This window comes from Podarcis bocagei (genome assembly GCF_964188305.1).
Source record: "Podarcis bocagei genome assembly, chromosome: 2".
NCBI classification, from domain to species: domain Eukaryota; kingdom Metazoa; phylum Chordata; class Lepidosauria; order Squamata; family Lacertidae; genus Podarcis; species Podarcis bocagei.
Window position 1 is genome coordinate 34,541,699 of NC_138126.1, and position 19,049 is coordinate 34,560,747.

Below are 19,049 nucleotides of genomic sequence, written 5' to 3' on the forward strand. Positions count from 1 at the left end.
AAAAGGCTAGGGAAGTGTGGAGACATCAGGAATGGCTATGAAAGTTGGCATATGTCACTGATAATGCAAATATAAAAAGCATGCTAGCACACAAAAACAACAGGCTAACATAAAAACACACTTTTGTGACACGGCCGTTATTATTATTTATTATTAAAAATGGACAGCTTAACCACTTGTGCACTCTCACATCTATTGTTAAATTGAGACATCAGAAACCTGGCAAAATCACCTACTCCAAGTCTTGAAATCAAGTGCAGATGTAGCCATGTGTCTAAACAGCACTGCATTCCACAGGATACATAACGGAGTCGCAGGTAGACAAATGTCATCTTTAAAATTAAAACACACACCGCAGCCACCAAACAGCTTTATAGAGAAGTCCTGGATTCATGCATTAGCTTCTATTTCAATGGGATGCTGTGTTTATTTTAATTTCGCACCCAGAAGAAAATCATCAAGAGGGGGTATTACTAATTGTGCATTAGGGAGGGAAATATTGCCGTATTTGAAAGTGAGCTTGGTTAGAGATTCCAGGCACATTTCAAACCAACACCCTCGCCTGACAGCCTTTCAGGATTCCTGCACTGCTTACACATCTCAAAAGAGTCTTCAGTAACAGGCCTGAATTTAAGCTTCTGTGTCACGGCACAACACAGCTCTCCTTTATCACCATATAAAGATACATATATAGAATTCTCTAAAAAGTGAAGAAAGCCAAGGTTAAAAAGGAGTATATCAAGTGCTTCCCTTTGGACTGAAATAGTCCGTTTTGACAGCTGACTCTCTGTCTTTGAAAGAAGGCAGCATACATAAAATAAATACAATAAATACCAGGTTGCAAAAAGGGAAAAAATAAAATCATTGTAACTGTCTACAATATCCTGAGCTGCCTGTGGAAGAACACAAGATCCTCTTGGATTCGTATTTGTTTAGTATGGGATTTCCTGGATGGCTAATATCCACACAAACAATTAGACATGGGAAGGGGAAAGGCAACACTTCTTTAAAATTTGAACTGTGAGTTGTATTTTTGTAAAGGGCTGAGCAGGAAACTGAGGCTCAAATTTAAAGCAAGCAATTTTATTTTCTAGTTAAAGATGAACATGTATATATTTCTTTTCTGCTTTGCTAAAGCTTTTCAGACCATGGGACCTTTACGGTAATGTTTTCATTTTCTTTCAAAAGTACAGGAACTTTGAAAATGACAAATAATCGCATATGCACACAGTTGTAATTATACTTGCCTTAAGCGTCAAAGCTTTATATGAGACCTGTTGCTAATACCAGTACCACGGAATGATCTCATCTTTCATTCTGGCTAAATTCCAACATACAATTTCATTAACCCAGGTACTGCAGGTGATAAAACTCATTTTTCCCTAAAGAGACAGCTAAAAAGTACCAGTTATACATTTATGAAGTACCAGCAATCAAAATTATGGATTTTCTAAAAGGTTTTTAACTACTTTTATTGAAAGGAAAATCGCTGTCTCAGACTTTTGTGACACTATTGCTAATAATAAATTTTACCATTTAGACATAGCAATAATGTGGGAGATGGTGTCAATAAAAAGTATGAAACAAAGATGATCCCTGTCTCTTAAGTAATGCTTTCTGATTAGATACCGGAAATTAAAAGTGGGAAACATAAACTAAGCACCTAAAACTCCCATATGTGGTTATGAAAGACAAGGGGTTTTGTTCCAGCACAGTACACAGCACAAAACAAATATCCTCAATGTAAGGAGAAAGATGCGCATTTCATAGCTATCTGTCCACTTGGAAAGCTGACCAAACGAAGTAAAAGAGGATTACCAAGTAACTCTTATCTCCATATTAAAACGATACAAAGTAATGATAGTTGTGATAATATCTTTGGGACACTTCGCTAAAACTTTTACTTCTAATATTATATACATCACTAGAGGGCAGTGTGGTATTTAGGCCACTCTGACCTTTTTAAGTGACGCAACTATTGGAAAGGTCTTGAACTTCCGTACAATGTCAGTGAGGTTAATAAGCATGCTGTAAAAACCTGTGGCATTCAAATCTGAACTCCACTCTGCACGTTTGACAATCTGAGGAATAAAATGAACTGTTTTTGTGTGTGTGTGTTTTTAGATCTGTTAATAGGCAAGGTATATTTCACACAGAAAAGATTTCATACATTTTGGTCATCCTGTTAGGTCACTTACAGGAGATTAACAGCATGGAAAACCTTTAGCCAGCCACCTATTTTATGTATGTTTGAAGAGGTGAACTGCCAGGGCCATGTGTTTGAATTTTAAGACCATACATATCCTTGGTATATATACAGGCTTTGATATATGTAGGCTTTCCTCCCCCTACACACTCCTCTTCTAACATTGCACCAATTTTACCAGAAGTCTCTGTTTTGTTAACTCTGGAGGTAACTTCAGCTCTAAAACTTTCTGACACGCAAATAATAGCAATTAATGCATTTGAAACAATTTATGATTTCCGGCCTTCCTTCAACGTGTATTAGCATATACCTGATCTCTTTAATGTGCACTTTTTCTTCCCAAAAACCACAAGCATAGTTACTGGAATTTCATGTGGAAGTGCTTAAGGGGTTGAAAGTTAACACCTTTGTGAGCTGAGCAGCCTCACAGTGGCTGCTAAACAAAAGCCTCTTTTAGAAGCTTTCCTGAAATGTTTTCTTAACATGTTCCAAGTAGTTTTAGGCAAGCAACTAAAGTAAACAAGATGTTGCCATGATAAAAACACTTGTGAAAACATTGCAGAGTGTGCTGAGAGAGTTTCTTTCACACAAGCCCTCCTCAGTTTTATTAAAACTAAAATTCACATGATGCAGATTACCAGCAAGCCTCCATTTACAAATGACAAAAACCTCCGTTTTAAATATATATTCTAATGTGTTACTACTGCTCCTACAAGCACTCCAAAACCACAAGCACATGAATACTATGCAGGCTACGGTGTCAAAAGTTATTTACTCTTGCAAAATAATAATTTGATTTAGAGGAAGTGAGAGAAAGAAATGTAAATAATATTGGATAAAACCCCACTGGGGTTTTGAAGTACCATTTTTGGTAGTCCCTACTGAAAATATGTTGAAACGGTGTTTGTCAATATTATGAAAAGAATTTTCCCTTAAAGTTAAATGGGCATATAGTCACTACAGGGTAAAAACAAAGGTTTCCCAAAGTTAGTTGCCCATCTTTGCTCTGTTCAGGTCACTAACAACATCTTCCTTCCCCAGGAGGGAAACTTCCAAAAACAAAAATATTTTGTCCCCCTTTCCCCATAATAAATGTGCATACTGTTCACATGCTTCTTCTCTGCATTCTCCTGGGAAGAGCTCTCAGCAAGCACACACTGCTAGATCACATTCTCCTATGGGTGTTCTCTAGGCTCCATAATGGAGTACCTGGAGCAAAATTGTACCACGAAAGCCTGCCCATCTGTGCTTTGCAGGAGAGGCATACAACTGGAAAACAAAGTCGGCAACCCAACAACAACCAGAAAGCAGTTAAATTATGCTTCATTTTCAACTGCCCCCCCCTTTAATTCAGACATGTGGTTTGTAAATGGTATGTGAATTTAAACATAACAGTGTCATAATAGCCTTGGTGCAAGCTATGATTTGGAAACCAATGTCAAACCATGGTTTAATAGCCTCCCTTTGGCTGTCCTTAAAAACCAGTTCTGGAAAGCTGCTGTAGGGTTCAGATATAACAGCAAATCATGGTTCAGCATTGTGCTGGAACTGTGAACACTCCAACGTTCCCAAAACAGGCAAGCTATATGTTTCCGAGAAAATACGGGTGTAGAGTTTGGAAATAATGAAAACCTAACTAAACTACTACAATTTTTTTTATAAAGGTACTCAAGAACATCCTGCATAGTATGCCCATATGGCAGTGACCCGCATAGGGTTCTAGGGAGCAATTTAGCTTAAATTAAGCCAGCATCAATCACCCCTGTTCCATACTTTGCTCAGGAGTAGATCTATACCTAAGCCTAGCAAAGGGACAAGAAGACTCTAAAACAGAGTTTGACTTATATCATTCATTTTGCTGGCTTAAGTTCTGCTGAGTTGCCAAGTCACGTGACCAAGCTGAACTGAGTTATGAACCAAAGGAAGTTCCCCTGCTCAGACACATCCCTCACGGCCTCCAGAACATCCACTCTTTTGTGGTTTATGCCAGCATAAGATCCATCTGTCTCAGCTCAACCATCTGAGCCCCAGCTAAACCCAGATGAGGGCGCTATGCCGGGAATCTGCTGGGTTTAGCAAGAAATCTGCTGAATCCTCAGTCACTGCAATGGATCTTGGGTTTGGAATCCTTCCCTCATCCGCCCGGGGGGGGGGGGGGGTGGCTGTCCCTAAAAAAATTAATCCATTTTACTGGGATATCCTAAACTAATGGTAGATTCAGCCATGCACTTTCTAGAGCAGCTTTCCCTAATCTGGTGTTTTCTAGAGGTTTTGGACTACAACTCCCACTATCCCTGATTATTAGCCACTGTGGCTGATGAGAGTGATAGCCCCAAACACCGAAAAGGGTATCAGGTTGATGAAGGTTGTTCTAGATCAGGGCGGTACTGCAAGAGTACGTTGACATGGAACCTGTGGGCTGCTTACTGCCTTGCTGTATAGGAGGGCAGCAAGCCCAAAATTAGACTCCCCCTCCCCAGCCCTTGTGCTGCCTTCCTAAAGCCAGCTAAGTGAGGCACTGGGGTTTGATAAGTAGGCTGGAGGACTCTGGGATGCTGTCAGAGCCCTCACATCTCCTTCTCCAAACCCAGCATCTCACTGGTGGTAGAGGGTTGTCAAATGTTGCTGAGGGCCACCAAAAAAAGCCTTGAGGAACACATGAGGCTGCACGTTGGACTGCTCTCTAAAAGAGCCCTGCTCTAAAGCATGGGTAGGCAAACTAAGGCCCGGGGGCCAGATCCGGCCCAATCGCCTTCTAAATCCGGCCTGCGGAAGTTCCGGGAATCAGCGTGTTTTTACATGAGTAGAATGTGTCCTTTTATTTAAAATGCACCTGTGGGTTATTTGTGGGGCATAGGAATTCGTTTATCCCCCTCAAAAATATAGTCCAGCCCCCCCCACAAGGTCTGAGGGACAGTGGATTGGCCCCCTGCTGAAAAAGTTTGCTGACCCCTGTTCTAAAGCATCTAGATTGCACGGATCCCAAACTGCATGTGTTTACCCTACTACCCCTAGGTTTGAATTATGCAGTGACTATTGGAGGTGCTTATTGCATATCAAATTACTACATGGGTGCCAAGAAGGTGCACACCTCATCAGCCCTCATGTACTTTAATTTCAAAGAACTACCTGTGTGCCCAAGAACGGCATTTATCTATAAAGGAAGAAGAAAAGAAGCCCAGTGGCCCTGCTACTGCCTCCCATATTATACAGCATTAGATATTTGAGGCAGAGCATACAAAATCTGCCTGCATTTTTGTTTTCTTGCTGCAGAGAATGAGACCATTCTGTCACAGCAGTAAAAAGTGGACTTGTTTTTGTTTTTCTGTATTCGAGGCAATGCAGGGTGTGTTGGTTTCATTAGATTTAGCAGAATCACCTGCTGGTAGCAGTTAGCTCTAACTGATGGTACAATTGCATGACAACCAGTGGCTGACTGCCTCAAGGGGTGGAGGGAAGAGAAAACACAGAAAGCCCTTGTGTAAAACTGCAACTTATTTTGAAAAGAAACAGGGAAATGAATGTGTACAATAGCTTATGTATCTGCTGATACTGATAAGCATCCTCCTGTTAGCTGTGAGTGAAAGACAACTAGGATTGTTATTTGAACAGAATTTATCTTTAAAATCAAAGAACTTGTAGTGTTCCTTACCTTAGGAACAAACACTACAAAATGATTACAGGTAGGGGGTGTGTGTGTGTGTGTGTGTAAAAAACCACCCTTGGTTTTTTCTTTCTTTTTTCTTTTCCAGTCTTTATTATATTCATTTCTCAGAATGTATAAAACAAAAACAAGACTCCCAATTTCTTTTCTTATCTAGGAGAATTGAGGGCATTATAAAAGATTTGCCCCTTTTGAAAAATGCTTTGTGCCCATGAAATTATCGCATAAGCAATGTTAAGAGAGTTAAGTTATGAAAGGCTATGAGGGTCACAGACAATATGGCATAGAACTGACTACAGGTGTCCCCCCACTTAGGCAGGGGGTTAGGTACCAGGCCCCCAAGCGCATAAGCGACAACCGCATTAAGTGGGGAGCATCCTCTCAACACTCTGTAAATGGCTTCTCTGCTGCTCTCTCTCCAATCCAGACCAAAAATACTGTATTCAAAAATATCCACAACTAGAATTGAAGCTCTGGGGTCAGTTGGAGGATGTGCAGAATAGCGGACAGTTGTATAAACGGGCAACACACAAGACAGATCGACTAGCAAACATGTGACATGTGGAAGTTAGAAATAGCACCTTTGTCTGTGGTAGTTTCCAAAATGACAGTGGTAAATACAAAAACAGACTACAATTTACAAAAATGGAATGCCTGCAGGTACCATACCAAATTGCCAGTAATGTAACTTTTATACCGCATTTAAAACTGTTTTGTTTTTGTTTTTTGATAGCGAGGAGAAGTCTGTGTCAAACTACAGGGGCTCAATTAATATAATTAGAATTTAATTTAAGTAGTGTTGACTTTGCTTATTAGATACTTATGTGACACAATTAACGATGCATGTAGTTTTGCCAGTCTGTATTCAATAAAAGCAGTTACAAAATCAATTAAATAAGGAGGATAGCCTCCGTTGCTTCTGTGTTGGATCTAAGGTTTGGTGAAAACATATACAAGAATGACAGAGGACTGTCATAAAAACCCAAACACTACTGGATGTGATCTGCACACGCAGCAGAGCTGAACCCAGTAATCTGTTGATTTCAGACTGTGCCAGATGAGGGAGGTCCTTTGGCAGTCACCCTGAAATGTCCTTCTGCCCAGGCTTTACTGAGGACAACACAACTTGCACATCATATGTATTTACAACAGACACCTTTGACAGGAAGCCACCGACAGCAGGAGATATTTTCAGCTCATCCGAAGGTAGTTTCATACTTAATGAAATATATGAAATGCCAAAAAATAAATAAAATATTCTTACTTTAGAAATGACTGGAAATCTTCGCATACTGCTTCACAGCCTGGCCATTTGCATACTCCGTGCCCATAAAGCGGATGGCTATGAGAGTGTTCTTCGTGGGATAAACTGATGGGGAAGGAAAAAAAGCAGGAAAGCATTATAAGGTGGTGCTTTGAATGACTTTAACTTGCTGCAGCGTTGAAAGCAAAATATGTAAGTATAAACACATAAAAAAGTGAAATATTCAGGAACGTACAATTCCGTTTTGTTTCAAGGAAGCCCTCCTTTGAGCTTTACAAGAGAAGAGTCGCAAATGTGTCGGGATTGTAGCAAGCAGGTTATGTGTGTCTGATTGATTAATAAATTAGAAGTTTTGTTAAGAACTGAAATAAACATAGGAAGTGAATGCTGGGAACATTTGACAGTGTAGCTTTATGTCTTAGATACAAAAAGTGTTTGAAAATTGCATATTTACAGCAGATGGAAGACTAAATACCCTTGCAGTTTATATCTAGCATCTTAATTAACTTTGAGGGTTACAGGTGCTCCAAAATACTGTATAAGACAAAAAGAAAGAAAAGCATGCATATCTGTGTTATGGCATCTTTAACCCTATCATAACAGACCTGCATCCTCCCCTCCTCTTCTTGCAGGTCTGTTCATATTTCTTAGCATACAGTGAATGTTTCCCAATTATAAAATTCATTTTAACAAGAAACGTAGCAAAAAGGGAATTCTGTCATTTCACTGGGACAGAAGCGTGCCATTAACAGCAGCACTGCTACCTAGGCCACCAAGACAGAGCTTGTAAAAAGGTGGCTGGGGTGGGAAGCACCTTTTTGAACATCGAAGAGTTAAAACTCTAGCAGGATTCCAATCAATACATAATGATTTGGCCACACTGCTCCAAGTCATGAGATGCTTTGATCCAGGCCATGTGGTGCTCAGGGAAATGTATCTGTTGCATTAACTGATGAACCATGTTCTGAAATATCTTTACTCAACTTCTGCATGAAAACCTCTTCAGCAAAGGAAATTATTTTCTCCTGACAATTTCCATAACCTTAAATGACTTTTTAAAAGAAGACATGTCAGTTATCTTGAAGGGTGCACTTTTTTGTCCACATTCATTTCTTCTCCCAAATTTTGTGTGTGTGTGTGTGTGTGTGTGTGTGTGTGTGTGTGTGTTCAGCTGACTGTCTTTGCAAGCTGCAAGCTCAAAAGCAAAAAGATGTAAAAATAATAATAGACATGCATGTGTCTCTATCAGGCATTAACTACAAGTAGGGGTTGGAACCCCCAATTCCCCCCCCCCGTCATATTCAACACATATGAATATGTTACAAATCAGTGTAAAATCTTACTTCATAATTTCTTTTGGCGAACAAGAGAATGAGCAATTTGATATTTTTACTGGCTGAATTGTAAGGGTTTTCATTATTACTTAGACTTATATCACACATTTCCTCCAATATAAAGAACCCCAAAGCAGCATACAAAAACCAACATGTATGATACACACAAACAAAACAAAACCACTATAAAATCGCCAATAAAATTCCATAAGCTACAGAGCAAGCAGCAGAGTAGCTGATCAGCAAAATAGAAAATTAAAAGCTCTTCAACCAAATGCTTGTTGATATTTTTTTAAAATGTATTTACTTATTTCTTAAAACTACTCACTGTGGGGGGCCAACCACATTTCTCCACTATGGTAAATGCCCTGTTTCTTGTCACTGCCTCCTAAGGATCTTGTGAAGGTGGGGCCATGAGCACGGCCTCTCCAGCTGACCTAAAAGCATGTGAGGGACCATATAGGGCAGGGATGGGGAACCTGTGGTCCTTCCAGGTGTTGTTGTTCCTGTCATCCTTGACCATTGGCCATGCTGGCTGGGGCTGATGGGTGTAGAGATGAACCACATCTGGAGTCATTTCTAATATTATATTTAGCTGGGGGTACCCAGCCAGATGAGCAGGGTATATTATTATTATATTTATTATATTTATTATTATTATTATTATTATTATTATTATTATTATTATTATTATTATTATTATTAAAAAATAATAACAAATTATTAACCCACCCACCAGCCCCCTCCCAGGGCCCTTGGCATGCGGGAAGCCAACATACCCTAAAATGTCCAATTCCCTCTTTACCAGAGGAAGAGCTCCATGGGGAAGGGGGGGACAGTGGCTTACTTTCGAGTAAACGCAGCTAGGCTGGAGCTGGAAAGGTGGGGAAAGTGCCTGTGGAGTTGTTCTCTCTGTGGCTGAGCATGCACTGAGGGTGCCCAGTGGCCATGGGAGATGCCGGCGGGCGGAAGCACCCTGAGGCCTTGGTCATGCTAGATCAGAATCCTTTACACGATCCACGTGTTGGACATGTCTGGTCTAGGGCATCAGAAAACTTCTCAATGGAACTGAAAATTTCTCGATGCCTGTTACCCTAATTTTTCCATCACTGGAAATAGGTAAAAAGATGCTACATCTATTACTTTTCAAGTGCATAGGTTAATCTCCAAGTTGGAAATCAATTTAATTTGTAGTTTGCATAGCAGTACAAGAATCATTTGCCGCAATGTATGTTAATTTCCATCAGCAACTAAATTCCAGCAACTGGAAGCCCATCGCTGAAATAGTGGAGAAGAAAAATTGGTTGGGAAAATGTTGCTGCAACATGTGATTCTTGGGCTGCAACAGATTCTGGTGTGATCTGCCTAAATATAAGACACAGACTGTTGTAGGTTTGAGCTATCACAGTTTTACAGTGTACCCTCACACACATTTTAATCCTCCCATTGCATACACAAAACCCACAGCAGGTCAGAATGTCAAAATACAGAACATTCATGCTGCTGCTGTTATTTTATTTATATAGCTCCACAAATGTGCAATGGCGCTGCATGAAGTACAAGAGGACAGGTCTATGCCCCAAAGGGTATACAGTCTACCATCTGACGCATTCGAGATAGAGGAAGGAGGGGAAGAGAGGCATAGCAGAAGAGGAAGAATGTGCTGTTGTGTCAATTATGTGTACTTGAGCTTAGTTATAGGGAGGTTTGGGGGTTGCGTGCTTTGTTAGCTTTGAGGTATTGGAGATGCCTTCTAACAGAGCCTTTGGAAAGAACACCAGACTTGGTCCAGGGAGAGGGGTACTCAAATCGTCACTCAGCCAGGAAGCTAACTGGGCAGTGTTGGGCCATTCACAATCATTCAGCTTAAACTGCTTCACAGTGTTATGAGGATAAATGTGGAGGGAGCGATGGGTAACATATGCCACCCTGAGCCCCTTGGAAGGATAGCCATCGATCAATCGATGCAAATCATATCCATCTCCACTACAGTGGTACCCCGCAAGACGAACGCCTCGCGAGACGAAAAACTCGCAAAACGAAAGGTTTTTTCGTTTTCGAGTTGCCTCGCAAGACGAATTTCCCTATGGGCTTGCTTCGCAAATGCGAAGCTTGCCCCGCAAGCTCCGGGGACAGCGGGTCTTCCCCGCTGTCCCCGGACCTCTTTTGAAGCAAGGGGCGGCGGGGAGAAGCGATCTTCTCCCCGCAGCCCCAGGTCCGGGGACAGCGGGAAGCGCTTCCCGCTGCCCCCGGACCTCTTTTGAAGCAAGGGGCGGCGGGGAGAAGCGATCTTCTCCCTGCAGCCCCAGGTCTGGGGACAGCGGGAAGCGCTTCCCGCTGTCCCCGGACCTCTTTTGAAGCAAGGGGTGGCGGGGAGAAGCGATCTTCTCCCCGCAGCCCCAGGTCTGGGGACAGCGGGAAGCGCTTCCCGCTGTCCCCTGACCTATCTTGAAGCAAGGGGCTGCGGGGAGAGCTTCTTCCCTGCTGTCCCCAGACCTCTTTTGAAGCAAGGGGCGGCAGGGAGAAGCGATCTTCTCCCCGCAGCCCCAGGTCCGGGGACAGCGGGAAGCGCAGCGCGTCTTCCCCGCTGTCCCGAGACCTCTTTTGAAGCAAGGGGCGGCGGCGAGAAGCTGTCCAGGACCTCTTCTGAAGGCGGGCGGGGGGCAAAAGTCTTTGTCCCCCCTGCCTGCCTTCCCAGGGGCTTTTACATCGCCCCGGACAGCGGAGAAGTCCTCCGCTGTCCCGGGCGATTTTAAAATGCCGCCTGCCAGCATTTTAAGATTGCCCCGGACAGCGGAGAAGTCCTCCGCTATCCCGGGGTTTTTTAAAATGCTGGGGGTGGGAAGAAAAGCCCTTGTCCCCCCCCCAGCCTTCAGAAGAGGTCAGGGGACAGACTGTCCCCGGACCTGGTCTGAAGGCGGTTTCCATAGGAACGCATTAATTGATTTTTAATGCATTCCTATGGGAAACCGTGCATCGCAAGACGAAAAACTCGCAAGAAGAAAAAACTTGCGGAACGAATTAATTTCGTCTTGTGAGGCACCACTGTATATTGGTTAGTAGAGATGGCAACAACCTCTGTACTTTCAATAGATAAGAATAACAGCAAACTGTTTCGTGTAGTTTCTGAATTTGGATGTCACAATAAACTTTGACTGTAATGTAAATTAGCTGAGGCTCCTCACCAGGCTAGAACACTCTTCCCAGCATCCTCCGGCACAGTCACAAGGTGAAGATTAGAACCTTTCGTTTCTAATTTAGCAAAGTTTAGTGTTACATCTGAACTATAAACTGTGGTTAAACATATGCACGCTGGCACAAGACAGCATCATAAAGCATGGTTTGAAGATGGGTGGTTTCAAACAAACCGTATTTAAGATTGCCCACAGCTTGTGAAGTTTGGATGGCACAGTAAACTGTGGTGAAATAAAAATGGAAAAGAAAACTTCTGTATTCCCCCTGGTAGGAGTTGGAGGGAGCACAGGGAAGGCTAGACGTGTTCTCATCATGATAAACCATTGTTCATCGTGACATCCAAACTCTGTCAAAGTCTCAGTAATAAAATATGAGTCAGATAAAATCACACATAAAGACATGTTATCTATGTGTAGTATTGCTATGTGATATAAGTATATTTCAATAAACTGTTTTTCAGCTGCAAGTAGTAGGGCTACAGTTTTTAAAAAGAGAAAAGCACCAATTTATTTCCTCAGTAGACAATTCAGCTTCATACTGGAGGTAGAAGAAGGGCCATTTTAGGACAAGCTCTGCTAGGGGGATTTACAGCTGATGTTATATCACACCCAGCTGTTTTTAAATTGAATATAAGACTGTGTTTTGTTGACTTGTTATCAACTGACTTGAACAGAAGAGTGGGAAACCAGGCACTCATATTAGCAGCCCATTAGGATCAATGAAAAAAAATTGTAGCTATGTCTGTGTTTTTTGTTTCAGTACCTGGCAGACTTTGCAAACATTTTAAATCGCAAGCACAAAAGCCACACAAATGCAACAAGGAAAGGACAAAATGTCCATGTGTTCTATAGTTGCCAACTTGTAAATGCCAGTGCAAACCACATATCTAGTTCCTAATCTGTTTTTTTAAATATATCTAATAAAGACTAATAGCACTCGCCAATTTTATGAAAACATCCCCTGAGCCCTATATGTGAGTGTATATAGAATTCTGCACAGCTGTGTTCATGTTATGAATCATGAACACTGCTTTCTAATATGTAATCTGGTGGCTTTTGCAGAATCCTAAAAATCTTCATTTTCATTTTATATTTGAAAAATGACATAATTGGCATGCCCAAGATATAGCTGTAGTAACAAAACCCCCACTATCTATATAAATATGCACCAAAAAATTGGGAAAATCAGTAAGACCCGTTCCCCAAACTATCCAAAAAGGTTTGTAATGCCAGGACTATGCTTCATGTTTCTTGAACTATTGCCATTAAGTGCTGACAGTGTTATTTCCCCCCCCCCATACTCACAAATAAATTCCATGTGAAAAATAAAAATGAAACCATTTTTTGTGCTATTCATATTACTTGGGGAAAATAAGGGACAGAGAGAGGCAGAACTGAAGTAGTACCAACAGCAGTTCTCAGAAGTCCTTGGGTAAAATCAAGAGAGCTGCCAATAACAGGATGTGTAGTTAAATGGGAACCTAAAGCCAAGATCACGGACCCCACACTGCAATCTCCCCTGAAATCCAGATGCAGCCAAGACTGCTGCCCCCTTCACTGCGCAGCAATGCAGAAATGGTGATGTTTTCTCCACTGGCCAGCCAATGGCTGCTCTATGCATGCTCTAATCCACTCTGAATCACATTATATGAAAAACGCACAGGGGGAAAATTCTTTTCACTTTATTTGAAGAAACATCCTAGTAAATTATCAATATACTGGGGCAGTGCCATATTTTGGTTCCTCGGTGCTTTATGCACACTACATGTCTCCTAATGAACATCAAGTGAGAAGGGAAGATGCATGTTTCAAGACAAGGCGAGCTGTGAATAATATTTGCCAGGAAGCCGTGAGTGGCTGCAGTTCTTTGGCATGTGACTTATGTGCTTGAAAATATGACTGTTTTCTTTATACCTGAAACCTGGTGGGATAAGTCCTACGATTGGAATGTAATAATGGGGGGATACAATCTATTTCAGAGAAACAGACCAGACAAGAAAGGAGGAGGAGTGGCGTTATATGTCAGGGATGTGTATACCTGTGAAGAGATCCAAGATTTAGAACCTCAAAGCCAATGTGAGAGCATTTGGGTCAAAATTAAGGGAGAGAAGAATAACAGAGACCTCATTGTGGGAGTTTACTATAGATCCCCAAGCCAAACGGAGGACATAGATGATGCCTTCCTGGAACAGATGGCCAAGCATGCAAAAGGAAGGGAGATAGTAGTAATGGGGGACTTCAATTACCCGGATATTTGTTGGACGTCAAACTCAGCCAAGAGCATAAGGTCAAACAGATTCCTCACTGGCCTTGCAGACAACTTCATTGTCCAGAAAGTGGGAGAAGCAACAAGAGGAACAGCCATTTTAGATCTGGTCCTAACCAATGTTGATGACCTGGTTAGTGGGGTAGAAGTGGAAGGATCATTAGGCGCGAGTGATCATGCTCTTCTGAAGTTTACTATACAGCAGAAAGGAGCAGCCAAGCATACTAGGACTCAATTTCTTGACTTTAAGAAAGCCGACTTCATAAAACTTAGGGAAGTGCTGGGTGAGATCCCATGGACAGCAATACTAAAAGGAAAGGGAGTTCATGATGGCTGGGAGTTTGTTAAGAGGGAGATAGTAAAAGCACAACGTCAGGCAATACCAATGAGACGGAAACATGGAAGGTGCCTAAAGAAGCCAAGGTGGCTATCTAAAGAACTTTTAACTGAATTAAGATTAAAAAAGGATGTGTACAAAAAATGGAAAAGGGGGGAAACCACCAAAGAGGAATTCAAACAAATAGCCAGCACGTGTAGACACAAAGTCAGAAAAGCTAAAGCACAGAATGAACTCAGGCTTGCTAGAGAGGTTAAAAGCAACAAAAAAGGCTTTTATGGGTATGTTCGTAGCAAAAGGAAGAACAAAGAAACAGTGGGGTCACTCAGAGGAGAAGATGGTGAAATGCAAACAGGGGACACAGAAAGGGCTGAACTCCTCAATGCCTTCTTTGCCTCAGTCTTCTCCGATAAAGAAAACAATGCCCGACCTGAAGAATTTGGAGCAAATGATTCAGCAAAGGAAACACAGCCCAGAATAACTAAGGAGACAGTACAAGATTATTTGGCTAGTTTAGATGTATTCAAGTCTCCAGGGCCAGATGAACTGCATCCAAGAGTATTAAAAGAACTGGCAGATGTGATCTCAGAACCACTGGCAGTCATCTTCGAGAAATCCTGGAGAACAGGCGAAGTCCCGGCAGACTGGAGGAGGGCAAATGTTGTCCCTATTTTCAAAAAGGGGAAAAGAGAGGACCCAAATAATTACCGCCCAGTCAGTCTGACATCAATAGCAGGGAAGATTCTGGAGCAGATCATTAAGCAAACAGTCTGTGAGCACCTAGAAAGGAATGCTGTGATCACCAATAGTCAGCATGGATTTCTGAAAAATAAGTCATGTCAGACTAACCTGATCTCATTTTTTGACAGAATTACAAGCCTGGTAGATGAAGGGAACTCAGTGGATATAGCCTACCTTGATTTCAGTAAGGCATTTGACAAGGTGCCCCATGATATTCTTGTAAAGAAGCTGGTAAAATGCGGTCTTGACTCTGCTACCACTCAGTGGATTTGTAACTGGCTGACTGACCGAACCCAAAGGGTGCTCATCAATGGTTCCTCTTCATCCTGGAGAAGAGTGACTAGTGGGGTGCCACAGGGTTCTGTCTTGGGCCCGGTCTTATTTAACATCTTTATCAACGACTTGGATGATGGACTCAAGGGCATCCTGATCAAATTTGCAGATGACACCAAACTGGGAGGGGTGGCTAACACCCCAGAGGACAGGATCACACTTCAAAACGACCTTGACAGATTAGAGAACTGGGCAAAAACAAACAAAATGAATTTTAACAGGGAGAAATGTAAAGTATTGCACTTGGGCAAAAAAAATGAGAGGCACAAATACAAGATGGGTGACACCTGGCTTGAGAGCAGTACATGTGAAAAGGATCTAGGAGTCTTGGTTGACCACAAACTTGACATGAGCCAACAGTGTGACGCGGCAGCTAAAAAAGCCAATGCAATTCTGGGCTGCATCAATAGGAGTATAGCATCTAGATCAAGGGAAGTAATAGTGCCACTGTATTCTGCTCTGGTCAGACCACACCTGGAGTACTGTGTCCAGTTCTGGGCACCACAATTCAAGAAGGACACTGACAAACTGGAACGTGTCCAGAGGAGGGCAACCAAAATGGTCAAAGGCCTGGAAACAATGCCTTATGAGGAACGGCTAAGGGAGCTGGGCATGTTTAGCCTGGAGAAGAGGAGGTTAAGGGGTGATATGATAGCCATGTTCAAATATATAAAAGGATGTCACATAGAGGAGGGAGAAAGGTTGTTTTCTGCTGCTCCAGAGAAGCGGACACGGAGCAATGGATCCAAACTACAAGAAAGAAGATTCCACCTAAACATTAGGAAGAACTTCCTGACAGTAAGAGCTGTTCGACAGTGGAATTTGCTGCCAAGGAGTGTGGTGGAGTCTCCTACTTTGGAGGTCTTTAAGCAGAGGCTTGACAACCATATGTCAGGAGTGCTCTGATGGTGTTTCCTGCTTGGCAGGGGGTTGGACTCGATGGCCCTTGTGGTCTCTTCCAACTCTATGATTCTATGATTCTATGATTCTATGATTCTACCTTTATGGCATATATGGGAATAAATGTAACATGCATGTCGCTGCAAAGAGCGTGAAACATTTCCCCCGCCCCCAAAGAAGTTGATTGTTTCATATTGGCTACCTGCACCCACTCAGACAAGGCCTTCCTTTAAACAGGCACAGCAGAAACAAGATGCCCACACAAACAGGGATTTTAAAAAGGCTCTGGAAAAAGTAAAATATTGCAACTGTAGAAGAACTCTAAATGAACAGAGAACTGTATGTGAAATTACAGTACGGATTCATGATTCACACTGGGCGAAAGAACAGGCGTGCTGTTTGAGCCAGATCATCATATTCACTCTTAATAACTTGAAAACACCTACCCATCTCTGGGATGTAGTAGAAAAGGGCAGACAAATAGCTTCCTGTATTCTATACACTGAGGAGTAACTTTGGTTCTAGGCCCAAACAAGACTAGGAAGGATCTCATCTGCTCCAATTACTATCGGTTAGGTGGGTCACTATTCAGAGCTGCAATCTGAGAATAATTTGGCAGGTGGTATACGCCTGTTGTTGGTGAAATAAATCTATTTTAAAATCAATATACCGGTTGAGACACAGAGGCAACTTTCACATACAATGGAATACACTCCCCACCACCACATGAAAAACAGGCTCTGGCTAGGAAACCCGACATGGATGGAGCAGCCCTGAACCGCTATAGAAAATTAGTTTCATAACTGACAAAACTACTGAGAACGGCTCTCTCTATGTGCCACGTCCAGACAGTAAAAGCATATTCATAGGCTCAGGTACACTCCTGGCTCTAGAAATTGCCACAAGACATAGAAAAGTGGTAGACTTCTAGCAGACTGTTCAAAGATTTAGAGATTAGCATTATCCTCTTGAATGGATGACAGTAGGGCTACCAGGGGGTCAGGAGAAACAGTGGAGTACTTCTTGGTCAAAGGCAAGTCCATGTTCTCTGCCAACTGAAACTTCTGAACAATTCCCCAAGGACAGCCCTACATAGAATGTATTATAGCAGCCTAACCTTGAGGTCACTAAAGACATGACTATTGAAGTACGCACAATGGCAAACCACACTTTTCAGCATGCACGATAGCACAGCCTATACATTTTCTAGACCAAAACTGTTTTATAAGTGCACTACTGACTGAAAGAAATGGCATTGTTAGGTACCATCCTTACTGCATGTCAATGACTTGTAGAGTATGTGCTCATTTAATAAAGTATAAAGAGATTCATTTTTCCCTTCAATAGCTAGCACAGAATTAAAAAACAACAACAACCCTGAACTGTTCTTAATAGACTTATATCAATAAAAATACTGTTCTAAAAACATAAAGGCCTAATTATACTGTTAGACAGACCTTTAAAATTTCCGCACAACCTTCAGTGTCTATTCTGTGATCCTCAAGTGGGTTGCAGAGAGTACAGCCTTGAATGGGTTTAGAAATGTAGTTTGAATTTTGTGACATGCTTTTTGCTGATACCAGTGAATCTTTCTTCACACAGCAACCCAAGGCAAAAATCAAATAAACAATTAATTTGGTATACCACCCTTAATCCAAAGATCTTAAGGAGCAGTTTTTACCACGGCCTCCTTCAAGTAGGCAGGGAACACTCCCTATCGCAGAGAGGCATTAATCACCCCACCCCCCCGCCCAGCCAGCTATCCCCTCCTACCTGCTGGTTTTTATCAGCCACAAGGGGCAAGGGTCAGGAGCACAAGTGGTCATCCAGACCGATCCAAATTATCTTTGTCCACATCATCAAGCCTTACTAACTGAAACCTATCCAACACAACAGGACCAGACAGTGCTCTGGAAACCCCCTGAGATTTAACTGCTGTAAGAGAGGAGTCAAGATCCTGGTGGATGCTAGTGACTTTATCATCAAAATGCTTTGCAAACAAGTCACAGCGAGCTGCAGCCAGTTCTGTCATCTCCTTCAGGCCAGACTGTAAAAGGCCCCACAGTACCTGGAAAAGCTCTGCTGGATGGCACAATGAGGATGCAATGGAGACAGTAAAGCATGCCTTCTTTGCTGCCTTCACTGCCACTAGGTAGGCTTGATGGTGAGCCTGTTTGTTTGAACTAAGCTCTGGAGTATACCAGCGAGCCAAATGGGCTCCACAAAGCAGCAGAGGGAGTGCTCAGGGCTATCATGTCAACAGCCCGAGCCATCCAGATGTTCCAAGGATCAGCCAGGGCTTCAACAGGAGCACCAGTCATATGAGCTGGAAAATCCCCCAGAGCCATCTGGAAACTTGTTGGATCCATTTAGCCTCTGAGGGTGGACCATCCTGATAGGTCCTTAGCTTTCATGGAGGCGGAAAAGTGCTGAAAGCCTAAATCTCAACAGGACGAGATCTGACAAGTACCATACTGAAGTCTAGTATCTCTAAAAATACAACACTGAATGTTGACCACATGGTGAGAACATATACTTACAATGCAGTCCTGTACATATCTACTCTGAGTTTACCAACTGCAAGCAAAGTCAATCTCAAGGGCAGGATGCAGTGGCGTAGCGTGGGTTGTCAGCACCCGGGGCAAGGCAAGTAATTTGCGCCCCCTAACCCGTGGATTTTAGTAGGGGCAGAGAGCTGCGAGTGCGAGCACGCCCCCCCAGATGTTGCGCCCGGTGTGGCTGGCCCCCCCCGTACCCCCCACGCTACGCCACTGGCAGGATGACTCCTCACCCTAGAGAGGAGGTGAAAG

The 19,049-nt window shown here is 42.5% G+C and overlaps 1 protein-coding gene across 19 annotated transcripts in view; it reads right to left on the minus strand.

Annotated features, from left to right (window-relative positions):
• Positions 1-19,049, minus strand: part of FOXP1 (forkhead box P1) — a 569,345-nt gene that overhangs the window by 59,416 nt on the left and 490,880 nt on the right. For all 19 annotated transcript variants that reach the window (XR_014005113.1, XM_081184115.1, XM_081184128.1 and 16 more), the window contains one exon: positions 7,135-7,239. Coding sequence is in view for 18 of the 19 variants with exons in the window: in XM_081184115.1 (XP_081040241.1) it covers positions 7,135-7,239 (105 nt within the window). In the remaining variant the exon portion in view is untranslated. The remainder of the gene's footprint in view (positions 1-7,134; positions 7,240-19,049) is intronic.